Source organism: Coturnix japonica, chromosome 4, assembly GCF_001577835.2.
Source record: "Coturnix japonica isolate 7356 chromosome 4, Coturnix japonica 2.1, whole genome shotgun sequence".
Taxonomy (NCBI): domain Eukaryota; kingdom Metazoa; phylum Chordata; class Aves; order Galliformes; family Phasianidae; genus Coturnix; species Coturnix japonica.
This window is the reverse complement of record NC_029519.1, coordinates 19,448,629-19,466,173: the sequence shown is the minus strand read 5'-3', so window position 1 is coordinate 19,466,173 and position 17,545 is coordinate 19,448,629. Positions and strand designations below refer to the sequence as shown.

Here is a 17,545-nt window from a genome sequence, read left to right as displayed (position 1 = left end):
CTAGAGGACTGGCCCAACAGCATGACTATGGACAGCAGATCCAGGGGAGCAGAGGGCCCTCTCCCCACCATCTCACTCCCACTGGCAGCACTGGGCAAGCATGCCTGAGCCCCAGCTCCCAGCACCCACAGTGCTTAAAGAGGCTGCCCAGAGAAGTAATGGATGTCCCAACCCCCCCAGGCAGCCTGATCTGGTGGGTGGCAGCCCTGCTCACAGCAGGGGGTTGGAGTTCAGTGATCTTTAAGGTCCCTCCCAACCTAAGCCATTCTACGATTCTGATGACACGCTCTATTTCCCACCAGCCTGGTCTATTTGTGGCTTATTTTGGCCAGTCAGCTCTGTGGATTTCAGGGTGGGTTTCTTTTCCTGTGGCAACTGCCACAGCACGCTTTCAGCCTGCTGATTCTTGAAGTTTTAGCACATTAATGCAGTCCTGGTGTTCCCAATTTAGCTCTGTGCCCTTCACACTGGCTTTGTCCCTGCTTTCCAGCTGATTTCCTCACTGCACCAGTTCCTACTTGTTCATTGCTCTTTTCAGCTGCCCCTTACAAAGAGTGTGGCCTGGCAGGGCCAAGGCTCCAGCCTCACCTGGCACAAGCTCACAGCTGTCACAGGGAAGTATTGGCTCCCCGAGCTCAGCCTGGTGGCCCCACGACCTGACTGACTGGTTCCTGAGCAACTGGTGGTGTCACTCCCCACCAGCAGCCGGCCACCACTCCACAACCACCTTCCAGGGCAAGCACCACTCCAAGGCTCCCACCCTGGAATTGTCCCAGCACAGGAACTTGGCTGCCAGAACACTGCATTTCCAGTGGGTGCCAAGGGATCACTCCTGCACTGAGCAGAGGGACATTTGGAAAGGTCAATCAAGGACAAAGGAACAACTCGAGCTCCAAAATAACACATTCCAGAAGTAGGATAAAAAAAAATAACAGGGAGACTAGAAGATGAATAAAGAAGACAGGTTAACGCAATGCCCGTGCGGCTGGTGTGTTTTTCCATGGGAGCTTTTGTTTTCTCACACATATTCCACCAGCACAGGGATAAAAATAACATGACCACAATGACGTCTCTCTAGCAAAAGGAATGACTTATGGGTGCAGGCCGAAAGTTAAGGTTTCCTCTTTGCCCCCAATTTGAAACCTTTGCCAGCCAATCAGAGGCTTGCCAAAATAATCAGCGAAAACATCTCTTCCTAAAAACCAGAGTGCAACGGGCTCCCAGGGCGCGGGGAGAGCTTGTGGAAAATAGGGCAGATGGCACCGCAACTCGCAGCAAAGTATAACTCCTCGCTCGCACCGCTAACCGCGGAGCACGGCGATGGGGGATCAGCGCAAAGCTCATTAGCCCGCAGACAGCTGGCAGCAGCACCCGTCCGGGAGCAGCGGGAGCTCACGCCGGGCTGCCGCCTTTCCAGCTCGCCTTAAGCCCCAACAGCGCCCATGGCCGGGATGGGGCTCAGCATCAGAGCCGTCCGTCCGTCCCGCCGGAAGCACCCGATGTACGGAGCGTCCATCCCGACCCCAGACCGGGCAGCGGGAGGAAAGTTGCACGCCCTGCCGTCGCCTCTCCCCTCCGCTCCTCTCCCCAACGCCCTCGCCCGGTAGCGGGGCCCCCGCCTGCCTCCACGCCCGGGTCGCGGGGAAGGGGCCGCCTACCTGGGGGCTCCGCTCCGCCGGGTTCTTCATCACCGCCTGGCGGAAGCTGTTATCCACGTAGGACGCCATCGCGCCTCGCTCAGCCGGCGCGGCGGCCGCTCCCGCCCGGCTCGGAAGGGCGGGACGGCAGAAGAGAGGAGTGCCGGCGGCGGCCTGGAGCTGCGGCCCGAGGAGAGCGGAGGGAGGCGGCGCGGGGACCCCGGCGGCACTTGTGCTCAGCAGCGCCGCCGCCCGGATTAGGCCGCGGCCGAGCCCCGGAGGCGCGGGGGCTCCCGGCGGGCTGGGGGCGCCCGGCGGAGGCGGCTGCGCGCTCCCGCTCTACCCGGCGCTGCGCCTCCCGCCGGCTCGATCCGCCGCATCCCCACGGGCGCCTCCGCCGCCTCCCATCGGAGCTGCTGGGGCTCCGCGCCCGTCTCGGAGACGGGGAAGTTGCTGGCTCGGGGAGGCGGGGCCGAGGCGGGCCGGCCGGGGCGGGGTTGGGGCGGACCGCGGGGGGCCTCGGGCGGCGGGGGGCTGCCGGCTCCGCGCCCGGTGCTTTGTGCGCGATGCCGGCCCCGGCTCGCCCTCCGCTGCGGCCGCTCTCGGCACCGACAGGTCTACCCGTGTCCCGCCTGTCCCAGGCTGCGGGATGATGGCAGAAGCAGCGCCCGAGCGCGGCTGGCGAGGTCAGCGCCTGGGCCCGAGCTGGATTGCGCCAAAGCGGGGCTGAACTGATCCCGGCTGCACGCCAGCCAGCCCGGGAAGCCAGCTCCAAAACTCCACGTCCATCGTTTGAGAGGCTGATATCCTAAAAAGGAGGGCTCAGTAGTCCCGAGGGATGTGCGGCAAAAGAGACAACAGCTTCGGAGACACGTCTGGTGCTCACGGCCTCCAAGCTGGGTGCTGAAGCCCCACCAGCTGGCTGGGGTGGCCAGCAGCTTTGGCCAGGCCACCTGTTGCCATTTGTCCCATCACTGACCCTCACTGACCCACTACCCCACACAGGCAAGAAGGGGACCAAGGAAAGGAGCACCGTGGCACCAAACCAGCATCTTCTGGGGCTGCCGAGTGGCCCTTTCACCTAAGCATGGTCAGTAAAGAGCAGTGATCTCGTCCCATGGCTGGTACTGTTTGTTACTTGACATGAACACACCACAAAAGCAGCCCAGCAACACTAAGCACGGAACAGCTATTAAGGTGTCATTAATGGCAATGTAAAACTGTTGCTGTGTTTCCTTCCATAAACAATGTCTACCTTGCACTGATACGTATCACGCAGTGTAAATAATACTGACATCAGGAAATCTGACTGAATTGATTTTCACTCGCTGAAATAGATTTACATTTGATCATAAGGAAGGTCTTATAACGTTTATTTTTATGTCTTTGTGAAAATGTATGGACATTAGTATTAAGAATGTTTTTTTTCTCTCTTATATGGCATACACTTCTGGTCTCAGGAGACACAACCTTATGCTTTTAGACACAGATGACCCTCTTACTGGCCATGTCTTCAAACAGTATCCTTCTAAACCTCTCGAAACTCTATATTTAGTTCATCAACAAAGATAACTCTTTGGGTTAATCCTACTCATACTTGTCAGCAAAACAGTTTTGCAGCTAATACTGATCGCTCTGGGCAGACCATGGGACACAAATAGACAGAGCTCTACATCCCAGCCATATTTTGCTAGTGGTTGCTTACTAGTAATTCTTACAGGAGTCCATTTTATAACTAACAGATTGAAAATATCATGTCCTTTGGCCTTAAAAAAAAAATTAAAAAATGTTTAAAATATTCCTCATCATTAGAGAACATCATTTCTTCAAATTAACAAAGCCTGCAGCTACATGAAAGGGCCAGCTTTTCTGAAGCTCAGCTTACCTACCCAGAGTGCTAAGATTTCCCTTTTTTGTGGGGTGTATGTATATGCCTAGTGCCACAGGAATGCAAGGAATGCTCTCCTGGGCTCTTCTCCTCCATCACTTCAGGGCACTGAATATCTCCTGTTACAGACGAGCTTGCCTGACATGTTCCTATCTCTAAATCAAAACACAACTACCCACTCCATTTTAATACGCAATTAGCTTTAATTCCAGACCTATTACCTTCAACAGCATAAAGTGAAGTGTTTCGCTGTGACTAATTTCTGTTGTGTTATCTGTTAGCAGAGTACCTGTGATTCACAATGATACTCAGTGTCAGCTGACACGATTTTGGGTGCTCTGATTACACTGATCAGTGCAACAAACCTTGATCGCTATCAGTCTATGTCAGAGGCCCATCACATGCCACAGACTTGTTAGAGATGACAAGGAATGAAGGCGAGAAAATTATGTTCAAATACATTCAACATTTTCTCTACAGTATTTAAGAACATGCTGTACCTGCTTACTCTAGCTTTCTGTAAGCAACACTGTATTATGCAGATGCTGCTCATTTTTTGTGTTCCCTATGGAGGATGCAAGTCTGTCCTGCATGATGCTTGTTTTTCTTACTGATATTATAGCAGCTCTTGCATCTGAATAGGAAAAAATACCAAATAATCATTAAGATACAGGCTAAGCCCTGCTTTTCATGCAAATGTTGGTGAAATACAATTTACAATGTCACATAAATCTTTTCAGCATTCACATTCACTCTTTCCCATTTTCTATCTTCAACAGTAGGTCAGTGTTTTGCAATACATACGTGTATCAGGACCTGCCATTCACTTTGCTTTTCCTTTTTGGTTAAATATACATATAACATATATATGTAAATATATAAACGTATACACACATAATAACTTCAGTAAGATATGTACCATCAGTGAGGATATAAACCCATGGATGTCCTTTTATCTCCTTTCTCTGGGTAAACTGTCATTTTGTTATATCTTCTGGAGATTACATGGCAGCTAAAGCAAATTCACACGGATGAGTTCCAATATGCGGAACTGCCTGTCTGCTTCTCAGCTCTCTCCTGGCAGCTTCTCTGCAGTCATAAGAAGTTCCTTTCATAACTGTTTGCATAGGTGGAATGCAAAGGTGAACTGTGGTGTCCATCTGATGGACCGCTCCATGACAGACATTGAGAACAAGAGCCATTCCTATGCTTAAAATCCAATATTATTGGATTTTAAGTCAAGGATGACTGATCTCTACTACCAAGGGGAAGACCAGCTCTTTTGAACAGGTTTATTTTCTATGCTTGGATTTTGGGGATGACAGCATTTTTGCAACATCCTATAGCTACCTGTCTCATTTCCATCCAGACATCACTAGTGCACAGGCACAGTGTATAACCACCACCCTGTATGCCTGAAATTAGGGGCAGGATAGAAAGGTATCAGTGAATTAACACAGCCCATGCTAAAGTAATTTTTGAACATTTACCATCACTTTATTTTCCTTTTGCACTTGTAAGGCAGCATCAAATTTAAAGTGCTGTGAAAGAGGGCCTGGTCTGTGACTCTAAACAAAATTATTCCTCATGAGAGCAGCAAGAAGAGAGCTTGTGACTACTATGAAGTATTTCATATATTTATTCAATTTGCCAGTTTGTTTGGTTACATTTGGGAATACTTATCATTCAGCTTTTGCTGTAGCTGCATCCATCTAAAGTGGCTTTAACTAGGAAGCTTAATACTGGCAGTAGTAGCTCAGGGACCTGCACGAATTAGCTGTCCAAATACTTACAGTGTCTTCTGAGAGGAATTCACAGTCCACATAGCCTTCTCTTCAGATTCACAGGTGAAGGAACCTATGCAAAGGAAAGGGTGGCTGAAATCTGTCTTGCTGGAGCACCACGGGAGCACAGTGATGGATCATGGACCACTATGCCAGATACTGAATGAACACCAAATACATTAGCATGAACTCTCAGAGGTCAAACCTGAATTTCTGGAGTAAGCTCAGATTGGCTCACACAAGCTACATGCACACTTGAGATCATAATGCAGGTGTGTCCATTATCGCTCAGCCATGGAAGTGCTGTTAGGACACGATTATGAGTCTTCTGTCCTGCCTCCTCCTCTTGAAGAGTAGTCTTCAGGATTTCCCTTCACCTTCCCATCCTACAAAAAGAAGAACACTTGTAACAAATCCACTTGTGTAAAATATCCTGACAACCTTTTGTCATTATCAGGATGTTTCAAAGTTATACTATGACCAATACTCATCAATCAGTTCTTCCTTGCTGGTAGGCTTGAGAACAGTCTGCCTGCAAGAAGAGAGAGGTGCAAATCTTGTTTCTTGAGTTGTGCCCACTGCACAGTAAGAAAAGTAACAAACTAAAATCAGGTCTCTCTGGGACAGATGACACATACTGACTGATGGAGGTTTAAACTGCAGCCAGTCATCCGCAATCTAATGCAGGCAGGATTAGAATCATAGAGTCATAGAATCCTTAGATTACAAAGGGTCCTTTGAGGGCCATCTAGTCCAAATCCCCTGCAAAACAAGGGACACCACAGCCACATTCATGTTGCCCAGGGCCTGATCCAGCCTGGTCTTGAAAGTCTCCAGGGATGGGGCACCAATCACATCACTAGGTAACCTGTTCCAGTGCCTCACCACCCTCACTGTAAAAGGAGTAATTTTATCTGTGATACCACACTTTTGTGAATTATATGTTCAGCATCGTATGCTTTGTGAATTTTATATTTAAGTAGCATCCAAAATAAGGACAAAATACTTCATTCTTATTCATGTTTTCATCACTGGACAAATTAGAGTTCAAACTTACATGCCAGTGTTTTATTTTAAAACCAATATATTTCCTGGAAGAAAATGCGTTCATATTCTTTCTTAAATAACAGCAATTGAGTTGTTTAAGATAATCTTTTGAAGTTCCTAAAATGTAAACATTACATGATTGTGCTGAAGTATGAAAAGGGGAAATTGACTGGAAGCCAATCTAGACAGGATTACTATTTATTCAAAGCCAGCCAAGTCTTTGGAAGAATGTAACTCAAGTATGAACAATAGATAGCCAGATACTCATTAATACCCAGTGATACTGCTTCTCATCAAACACAGAAAGCTGACAAAATTAAATCTGTTGCACTAATAGATCACGAGTAATGATTAATAAAACATCTAAATCTCTGTGAGGAAAATGAAACATAAAAGAAGTAGGAATTTTATTCCCGCACAGGGATGTGAAATATTTATAAGTGAAAAATTGGTTGTTAACTCTGTTATTAAGACCTTTCACTGCAAATGTGGCATTTTTTCAGTATTAGGATTCTACGCTGACTGTCTAATTTTCACTGTCATAAATCTTTTTTAAGATAATCAGTTTTATTATGTATGATTGACATGTTTGGCTTTTGGCCTATACTAACTCTTAGAAAAAAACAACATATATTCATAATTTTTTGCATTATTGCAGGGCATTATATATTTTTTAAATTAAGTTTACGGCTGGTAGCATTTTTCTGTCATGAATTATTGATTAATTATTCCAGATATCGCCTTTCCTCAGTCAGCCACCAAGCATTGTTTACTGTACTGCTCAATGAGCTCGTGTTGGAACTGCTTCTTGGAACGAATCCCCGAATGCCGCATTCCCCTCATGTTTCACCTCTTTACTCTTGTCATCATGTTCTATAGGAATCAGCCACACTCTTCCCTACTGCCGCACTACAGTGCATCAGGAATATTCTCCAGTATGATATTAACAGCACTCATTACAAGAGCATTTCCAATTCCATTGCCTTCTTACGAGCTTTATAAATTATTCCATTGCTTCAAAATTAATAACTGTTGGATGAGTTGTATGTTTGTGCGGTTCTGCCGCCTTCTTCCTTCAGTCACCGTTTAGATCTGTTCAAAGCATATGGACATGTGTGGGTGTGAGCTTAAGTGAATGTTTCTAAGCTGTGCATACATATCCTGGCAAAGCATATTCACACCTATATCACAATGTGAGAAGTACTAGGTACCAATTTAAGTGGACAGAATCAACTTCAAGATCAGTAAAAGCTAAAAAAGTTAATATGTTTGTCACTTACAGTCAGTGACATCACACTTCATTGATTTATGTTCCTTTTTTGTTTCATCTTGTTTCCAGAAGAAAACATCTAGTACTTGGAATAAAACAGAATTAAGATTTAACTTTTCCTTATTCTATAAAAACATATTTGAGATAGATCAACACTGAGGTAAGCTATCAAAGCAAGCTAAACTTATCCTGGAATTGTCCTCATCAGTCTTGACAGTATAATGGCAATATACCTACCCACATGTATGCAGAGTGCTCTGCTGCAAACATTAACCGAGAACATTTGTATTCAGTCATGGAAATGTAAGGGTACAAAATGTTGTTATGACCAAGTTTGTTTTCTAAATAACATGTTTATCAATGATGTGAAAATTAAGACTTTCTACAAGCCTTTTTTATGTAGAAAACTTGTGGAGATTCCTGTTTCCACTCCCATCTACCTCTGTACAAATACTGTGACAAATCCAAGTATTACATTCATCTGAAGAAAGAAATCTGTGATTAACATTCAATCGATGACATAAAGGAGCTGACAAAAATAGGCAGAACCAAACAGGCAACTTGTTACTAATCACTGGGCAGAAGTTCATACAATGAGCTACTCGTGTTGCCAGGATCTGTTCCTAGGACAAACCTGAAATAAATTATTATTTTCATTCTATTATTTTGTTTACATTTCACTATCTTTTCCATTTGTTAAGCAGATAATACTCTTTAAATGCTCAGCAGCAGAATGTGATAAACAGCATCTTTGCTCTTCTGTAACCAATGATTCTGCTCAGAACATCCACCATCACATTCTTCTACCACTGCTGCAAAAACATGCAGACCTGCAACTTGCTTCACTTTTGATTTCCAGAATAAATTCATAAAAAATAATAAAATAAAGTTTTTTTTAAAAAAAGCCCTTCTCATTTTTGCTGCATGTAGGGGAAGCTGCCAACAGAAGACCTGCCCCCAAGCATGTATATCTTGTAAATGTTGTTTAAGTCAGAATAGAAACTGAAATGTGGGAAGTATTGTATGAAAGAGGTAGTGGAGACGAAGATTGCTTTTTCTGTGGGAAGCCAACAGGACTCTTTGGAAGATGCACATTTTGAAAGACACATGAACTCTTAAAGATTTTGTCATGGGGAAGTTCTCTTCTAGGAATTTTCCCCTTTTTCATGCAGCTTAAAATACTGCTGACATTTCGGCATCTTACCAGCATGACAAAGACATTGTACGCTGACACAGTAAATACACCCTCGTGTGTCTCTTCCTTCAGCTCCAGCTAGCTGGAATGGAGACAGCACAGTGTATTAAGTCCTTTGGACAAGAAAGTCTTGACATACCTCAGGAGTGTCCTCCTCTAAAAATGTTGCAGAGCGGAGACTGGAAACCACCTGCTACAGCGTGTTTACAGCTGCATTCATGTGAAGTAGGGCACAAGCGGATCCTTTCTCCTGCTACATATTACAGCCCAGTTCCTCAGCTAATGAAAACCTACATATTTCAGGGAGATCAGCTAGTTCTTGCCTGTTTAAAACAGCTCAGGATCTGCTCCTTGGCTCTGGTTCCTGTTGGGGTTGCTGGGAACTTCCATAATGTTGCAATAGAGGATGGGTATGCTCCCTTTCACTTCCAGCTAAAAATACAGCACTGTTTGAACCTCCCAGAAAGAGAGATCTCTCTAAGACATGCTCAGCATTGCTGCTGGGAAGGGCTTCAGGACAAACAGCGAAAAAATCTCAGCCCTTTTTGTCTAACAGCAACTTCTGTGTCTTGTTAGCAATGCAACAGCTCACAAAATGGTAAGTCCCTAGGTTGAAGCTAGCTGCGTAGCTCCATTCCATAGATGCAAGTAGCTTATAATCTTGCCTGAAGCCTTAGCATTACTCTTGCATTCAGGATAAAGCAGATTCTTCTTGCCATGGAGGAAAAGAAACGAAGTACAAGAGAAAATTTCATCTTTAATTAATATGTCTTGGTCCCTTGCGCTTCAGAAATAACACCAACACTCCTGAAGCTAAGTATTCATATAGATATTTTGTTACATGCAAATCGACTTCCTGAGACTTCCCTCAAACTACCTATCATTCTTCCACTCCTCACTGATACATTTTTAGTAAGGATCCCACCCCAAACACATATGAATGTGAGTCAGACAGTGGGCTGATTCTCCTGGGGAATGTAAATACAATAGATTAAAACACACATCAGCACATCTTCAAAGAGCAAAGAGGGACCCTTCAAGCAGTAGCATTACACATTTTTTGTACCCAGCAGTAATGGTGCAGATACTCAGCTAATTTTAACTTGGATGGCAATGCTGAAGCAAGGGGAAGTATTTCTCTACTGTAGTTAGATCCCAAAAGACCTATGTATGCAGGAGTTGAGTTGCATCTCATTTTGTGGGAGCTACAAACTTGATACTTCCAAGGACAGTCTTGTGGGAAATAATAATAAAAGGATTTGTAGGTGGATGGAGATGTGAAGGCAACTGTTAGGCAGTGGTCCGCAGGTTAAGTGAACTCACAGAGCAGTGCTTGTAACTCTTTGTTATGGTGGGATTTAAAGAGGAATTGAAGTGCTGGACACATCCAGAGCACTGCATAGCTTTAAGGCAGCAATTTAAAACTCAAATGGTTTTGCAATGAGCATGTATGTATTTTGTCATCAAGACAGCAGAGGTACTGAATAGGCATGGTTAAACATCTCTGTACCCCAGATGTTTGAGCTTAAATCAGTCTTCCAACTCTAGCAGGCATTTGTAACATTTATGGGCAAATGAAAATGCTTAATTGGCCCAGACATACTCACTTAAACAATAATAAAGCAGATTAGGGTAGCCAACATTAAAGGCTGTGGATGTGGAATTCATAAAAATGTCATAACTTGTAATTCATCACAGAGTATTTCTCATGAAATTTCTTCCCATCATTATCATGAACTCACCTGAAACTCTGTAATGTTTAGAAAACCAGAAAGTAAGTTGCATTTCTCCAGAGTTATTTCTGGGGCCAGATACCCTTCCCAGAGCAGCAAGAGGGAGCTAATACCTGAACACAGAATCCTCTTGGAAAAAAGGAAAGATTCTTTTGGGGTTAAAAAAAAAGCATGATTAGTTTACTCCCTTCCCCTGCTCCACCCTACTGCACTAAGCAGGTAAAGGTGAGCATCTCTGCCACACTAGGTTGCTCATTAACTAGTTCTCAACATCTTTCTGAGAAGATGCAGAGTCTTGTTCTGACTGGACATAATTACGTTATTAAAAGAGGGAAACTGGAGCAGTATTAAAATAAATGCTTGCTTTAACCTATCTGCCTTTAACTCACTCTTCTTATTACTCCAAGTAGACAGTCTGCCCAGAAAGCATGAAGGAAGTGTAGGTCTATAAAGCAGGTCATTCTTCTTACAGTTTCCTACTTCTTTAGTCAGGGCAAGTGCCACTCCATCTCTAATTAAGAATTCCCTATTGGGACAAGATAACTACTGATTTCTAAACTTAATTCCTCCAGACATCTATGCATGCTCTGAGGTTCACTAATACCATGTGATTTTCAGACAGAACATCAGAGAGGAACCCAGGTGTAAAGATTTTCTTCCTTTATAACACTCACTACACAGTGTATCTTTGAACAAGACATTGACATGCATCCCTCCTTGTTATGAAGCATATTACAGAATGCACACACCCCCACCTCACAGAACTGCTCTGAAGACTTGAGCTCGTAAAGCCCTTTTGAGGATGAAAAGCACTACATAAATACTGAGCTCTAAGCTTGGGTATGTGGACAAGCTGCGCACATTCAAAGTAAAAACCTTTCTAATAACATCCATCTGCATCTTGAATACAAGTAAAAAATTGTCAGACAGCCTGTCAGTGATCAAGGCCTTCTCATGCAGCTCACCCTACTGTTTGGCTGCTGGCCAGCCTAGAGAGCCCATGGAGGAAAGTGGCTCTGGAGGAAGGAATGTGCACATTAAGCAGAGGACAGCTTTTCTGAAGGGTGAGAAAAATCAGGCCAACACCCTCAGCTGCCAAAGCCCTCTCTGGTACATGGAGGAATGAAGCAAGACAGAAGGGGAGGCAGAAACCTCAGTAGGCAAGGGCCTGCTATTCTCATTGAAGCCTGTATGCCCTAAAAGCTGAAGTAGAAAACATCTTTGCATCAGGATCAGCTCTGCTTTGCATTGAGGGCATCTCTGTGGAGAGGCAGGGAGAAAGGAGGCAGGAATTTCCTAGGAAGTCAACCAAGAAGGCATATCAGCCTTCGGTGTTAGTGTTGTCATAGAGCCCTTCCCAAAAGTCTGGGGGCCAGTACAGTACAGCCAGAGCAACCCAAGGAAGCCTGCCTGGCTTCTTTCCTCCAGTGCTTCATGCACACCTTGAGATGCAACAAGGTTTTATTAAGTCACATACACTGAGATTGAACTAATAACATGAAAATGTCTATCATATATTTAGATAATTTAATCTAGAAAGCTTTCTAATCATTCATTAAAATTTTACACACAAGAGATTTCTCCACTAATAAATCATAATTTACATTTAGATAGTACCTCTCATTCTAATAGCTTGTCTTTATTGAGAAGTTGATTCCAGTCATGAATCACACGTTATCCTTCATTCAAATCCCTGACATAGCCAAAAAGCTCCGAATTAAATATTTAAGCAGCTTTTAATTCACATTATCTTGTACCAGATCAATTCAGCACAACTCATCAACTAACACAATCAATAATTTATGTGTCTGCAGTTTGTCTGCATGGGGGTTCTGTCAGTCCTCATGCCTCCTCCTGCAGCTTGCTTGGAGAGCCCATGGAGAGCTGCCAGCTTGGCCAGGGCTCACCAGAGCATGCTTCACAGAAGAGCACAGCCCACTAAAACAATGACTTGCCTGAGATCTCCAGGGTCTTTTTTTAAACCAAGCTCAGCCTTGTCCTAATAACTAATTAACATATTCATTGTCTGCATTGCCTTGAGGCCTGCCTCCACCTCAGCAACACATTCTCCATGGAGGCTGTGTGGCCCAAGGCAGTCCTGACACTTGCCATGCTGCTACTCCAAAACTGTATTCCATCTTTCCATCACTTATTAGTTTTTATATACAAAATATACTTATGTCAGTTAGATGAGAGGATTTCAGTCTCCTAAATACATGCATCATTGACTGCAAAAGCAGTTTATTATAAAGGTGCATAAGAAAAATAAAAACTCTCTTTTCCTGTATGCACACAAGTTGCACTAGAGGAGATTTAGATTACAAATAAGGAAAAACTTTTTCTCTCAGAGAGTGGTCAGGTGCTGGAATGGCTGCCCAGGGAGGTAGTGGAGTTGCCGTCCCTGGCAGTGTTCAAGAGGCATCTGGATGAGGAGCTATGAGATATGGTTTAGTAGCTTGTGGTAGCAATGGTAATGGGAGGACAGTTGGACTGGATGATCTTATAGGTCCTTTCCAACCTTGTGATTCTCTGATTCTATGCAATACCAGCTTAAGCACACCTACCAAAGTACAGCATCTCATGAGGAAGTACAACACCTCTTCATCTACACTGACACTGTAAACACCTAAAAGCATCCACAAAGGTTTTTAAGAAAAGAGCAGATGTCACACTGACAGATACAGTTTACTGCTAGGGTTGTGGTAGGTTGATGGTTGATCTAGATGATCTTGGTGGTCTTTTCAACTATAATTATTCTAATTTGACAAAGACAAGAGATGGATGAAGGATGAAATCAACAGCAAGTCACAGAGTACTGGGACCTATCAGCACAGATGTTGACTGAAGGTTGCACACAGCAAAGCCGTGGACTCATTGGGTGGAGGTTATGTTGTTCTCCCACCCTTGCATGACAGAACATGAAACCATCCAGCTACAGGGCAGATGCAGGGAGGAGAAGGAGGTGTGAGGAAAGGAAGCAGGCTGCAAAAATGAGAGCAGCCAAACCAGACTGGGAGGTGCAGCTGAAGGATCAGGAGGAGGAGCCAGGAGCAAAATGTGGTTGAGCAAGTAAACTCGTGGTGATTCAGAGACCAGTGTCCACCAGCTCACTCAGAACATCAGAATTTGCTATAATCATGCACAGACAATCATCCCCAGTCATGATCTCTGATACTCTCCATTGCCCTTTAGGGAAGGCTGGCACACAAATCAGAGCTGTCATGTACATAGGTTGCTCTGAAAGTAACATCTCTTATTTATTTCCATGGAAATGACAACAGCTACAAAGAGTACAAGAACACTCTTTGATAGAGCAAATTCTCAGCTACAAGACATTATTTTTCAACATAGTAACCACCATTAGTCGTGCATTTTTTTTCAGAGATGAACAAGAGCCTGCATGCTGTGCTCATAAAAATATGCATCAGTGGAGATGACCCACTGTCACTACTACTGGAACGCACCACTCACCCCTCGCTGTGCTCACAGCCACTGTTTGGTCTCCAGAAACATTCAGCAAGCATCAGTGAATGCCAGTGGGTGCCATTTTTTCCACATGGAGGATTTCAATGACACACCTTTGCTCCATAAGCAATTCCATGTCAGATGCCATCTTGTCAGACTGCTCCCTGCTGTTATCTGTCAAACAAAACAGGATATGGGTGGGAAGGTTTAACCTGTACTGCTATAACACTAACATTTGCCTCTGACATGGCAGGCCAACACAACAAAAGAAGAGGTGTTACTTTCAGAGCAGCCCTCATATGGTCAACAAGAATGTTTAAAGAGCTTTCTGTTATCCTTGATTTTTTGTTAATTAGAAGTTTTATCAGCTAAGATGTGGTTGGAAACACACTAGAAATCTCTGCTGAGCATTTTAAATATTACACATATTGCTGTGGCAATGAAGATTTGTTTTACTCCTCAGCAGTCCTTTGGGATCACACACACAGGAATGGCTTGTGCCCTAAGGTATTGACAAAGGAAAGAAAAAGAGGAGACAGCAGATGGAATCAGCAGCTGGAGTATCTGCAGAAAATAAGGCAGCTCTGACAGGCGCGCCAGCAAAGCTTTTGTCTGGGAGTCCTATTCTGTCTCTTCTGCCATCACAAAAATAAAGAAATAATAATAATAAAAAATTACTGAGTGAATCTGAATCAGGAGAGACTTTTCTGTGGTGTTGAAAGACCAGAATGTCCTCATGAGACCACTTTCATCAAGTGAAGCATCCTAAAGATTCACAAGCTCTGTTACCATCATTTCATTCCTAGAAATCCCTGAAAATGAGGATCTTTACAACTCTTGTTTCTTAATGATGCATCATTATACTTGTCAACGAGTAGTTTACAGCAGATTTATTGCACCCAGCAAGACAGAGGCAGCCTCTCTTGAGGTCAACTATCTGAGCACACATGCTGGAATCATCTCCAGGAGCAGCACCAGAGGCCCCAGTAGAACCCAGGGGACAATACATCACAATGTGCCCATGCACAGAACCTGCTGGAGGGGCCAGCAGGCCACTGTCAAGTGATCAGTGCAGCAGCCATGGTGCAGCAGAGCCATGGTGCTACCCAGGCAGGGAGAGCTCCGCTCCCTCACGGAACCAGCGGGTGCCAAACACTGTTTGAGAGCAGAATGGTGTTCTCAGGTAGGCAGCAGTGCCAGGGGATTCAGGGCATGCAGCTCCAGCAGGGACAGGGCAATGCTGGTATAAGTGATAATAAGGTAGATGAAATAAGGACAAGAAAGATGCAGGTGCCAAAAAAAAAAAGTTACCTGGTGCCACAGTTTTTCTTTAATCTCATAGATTGCAGAATGCCTAGAGACTAGCAGAGGGACCCCCCGCCCCCCCTTTTGCTGTTTACATTTCTCATACCAAGTAAGTACTGAAGTATTTTTCAACCATACCATGCACACATGCACAGTTGGAGACAGTGATGTGAACTGAAGATGTTTTCCATTTGGAGCTTTTGTGCTCCAGTCAGCAGTTCTCTTTCATTACTTAAGAAGTGTGCCCTGCACCTGCATATTGATGGAAAACTCTCACAGAACTGGAGGAGGGAGCACGGATCAGTTCTGGGGGCTGAATGAGAACCTCCTGCTGACAGCAAGCCAGGATTCCCCACTGGTCCTGGTTAGCGGCACTTAGCAAGATGTCTCCCTGCTACAACTCCATTTGAATTTCAAATGCACCAGTACAAAAGATCAGGCTCAAGAACCAAAAGGGTTGGACTGAAAAAAAAATGTACCCTTATGAACTGAATCTGAATTTGTCTTGGAGCCTGTGTTTCGATTAAAGCAGTCGTCTGTGTATTTATTCACACTAACAATGCTTTTTGAGTTATACAAATTTAGAGACCAATGAATTTCATTGCACTTGTATCTTGTAATATAATTGCACAATATAATTGTACAAATGACTTCAAATTCTTTCTTTCTTAAACGCTAAAATACTACAAAGAATATTTAGATGACATACAATGTATTAAAATACTTACATTTCAACATCACTGAATATATGTCTATATTATAGTTACACACTGCTGTAACTTCTGCTATCGAGTTATAAGTCATGAAAATATACGTAACTGCAGTTTGGGGTCAGATTAAGAACATACATAATCTAATTCCCTTTCCAAAATTGCTATGAAATCTCATTCACAATTTTTGCTCTACAGCCACTTTGTAGGGAAAGGTGACTCAATGTAGCTATGAACCGTGAAAAAGGTTTCCCTTTGATGTTTTAAGTCTATTCCTAGCAATTCACTTCTAGTTTTTGCTCTATGAAATGTTGTGATTGTTCCTTATTCACCTTCTTCAGAACATATATTATTTAATAGCCCTGCTGGTCATTTCTGAGAGTAGGACAGAATAAAATGTATTCAGGCTTCATGAAAAAGTAGTCAAAACCACTTGCCCTGATTCCAGGTTACCATTAATTTTCAGCTGGTAAGGGTAATGGACTGGCACAGGTGGCTACATACACCCACAATTACCTTTTCTCATTGTATCAGATCCTTACACAAGAAACCAGAGCAACACATACTCCAGTACTCTATCAAAGAGATGTTCTATTTTTTTTTATCTAATATCATGAAGTTAATGGTAAAATAGTTGTTACTCCTAGAAGGTAGTGGATTATTCTCTCATAGGAGCGTATGTTTTCTGGGGAAAGCATTTTTTTCCTGACAAACCTATCCTGGAAAGTGCTTTGGACTCTTCATGCTGACTGCCCTTAATTGAACAACGCTGCAGCAGCATTGTGTGACAGCAGCATTGCTCCTGGGAGGGATCTCTGCCAGGCAATTCTGAGACAAGAGTAACAGCCAAGGTTATTTTTAAAGCACTAGAAGTAACTTAATCGTACCAACATAATCACCAATCAAGAATGCACAGCTTGCTATTAGTGACACCGATATCTTGTAAAATGAAAAAGCAAGCAGCACCTGATTATTTATGATGTTCTCTTGCTTGTAATGGAATAAGCATGTTATTACAAATTCACAAGTTAGCAGATTGGTTTAAAATTAACATATTATTCACACGTATTATAGGACTTGTAAGTTAAGGAAGCAAGCAACTACATCTCCAGTCTCTAATATTCCAGACAGGGCTATGATTGATGTGTTACTGTCAGTGGTTTAAAGATCAAATTATGAACTTTTTAGAAATTACCCTACCTCCCGAAAGATAAAATAGAATTTATTTCTGCTACAGTGCCTATGAGTTTCTTTCTTCTGATTTCAACAAAATATATTACTCTTTTGTCATGATCTAATTTTTACAGAAGTAATACTCTCACATACCTCCATAGATACATCATTGAATTTCTATTGGTTCAAGTCTTGTCTCTGGACTCATCCAGCAAGCCAAAGGGCAAAGGGGGTTTGTCACTGTCATATAGCCCCAGAAACAGACTTCTCAAGGAAGCAAAGATGATAAATCAGATAAAATAAATCAGATAAGCTTGATCTAACAGGACTTTGTGCTG

General features: G+C 43.5%; 2 protein-coding genes and 1 long non-coding RNA gene across 8 annotated transcripts in view; all 3 read right to left on the bottom strand.

The window, feature by feature from the left end:
* RAPGEF2 (Rap guanine nucleotide exchange factor 2) overlaps positions 1-2,101 on the bottom strand; it is a 162,411-nt gene extending 160,310 nt beyond the window's left edge. For 4 of the 6 annotated variants that reach the window (XM_032443993.1, XM_032443995.1, XM_032443997.1 and 1 more), the window contains exon 1: positions 1,659-2,101. In XM_032443993.1, coding sequence (XP_032299884.1) covers positions 1,659-1,727 — 69 coding nt within the window. In that variant the 5' untranslated portion in view covers positions 1,728-2,101. The remainder of the gene's footprint in view (positions 1-1,658) is intronic. The other 2 variants (XM_032443994.1, XM_032443998.1) reach the window with 1 other exon arrangement.
* On the bottom strand, positions 1,738-2,600 carry LOC107312978 (translation initiation factor IF-2-like). Its single transcript, XM_015860843.1, has 2 exons — positions 2,553-2,600; positions 1,738-2,445 (listed from the first exon to the last, which is right to left on the bottom strand). The coding sequence occupies exons 1-2, from the start codon at positions 2,598-2,600 to the stop codon at positions 1,738-1,740; spliced, it is 756 nt and encodes a 251-aa protein (XP_015716329.1).
* A 2,548-nt stretch (positions 2,601-5,148) lies between these two features.
* Positions 5,149-11,486, bottom strand: LOC107313077. Its single transcript, XR_001554777.2, has 2 exons — positions 5,515-11,486; positions 5,149-5,382 (listed from the first exon to the last, which is right to left on the bottom strand). It is a non-coding gene; the product is annotated as an uncharacterized LOC107313077 (long non-coding RNA).
* Positions 11,487-17,545: the final 6,059 nt, after the last annotated feature.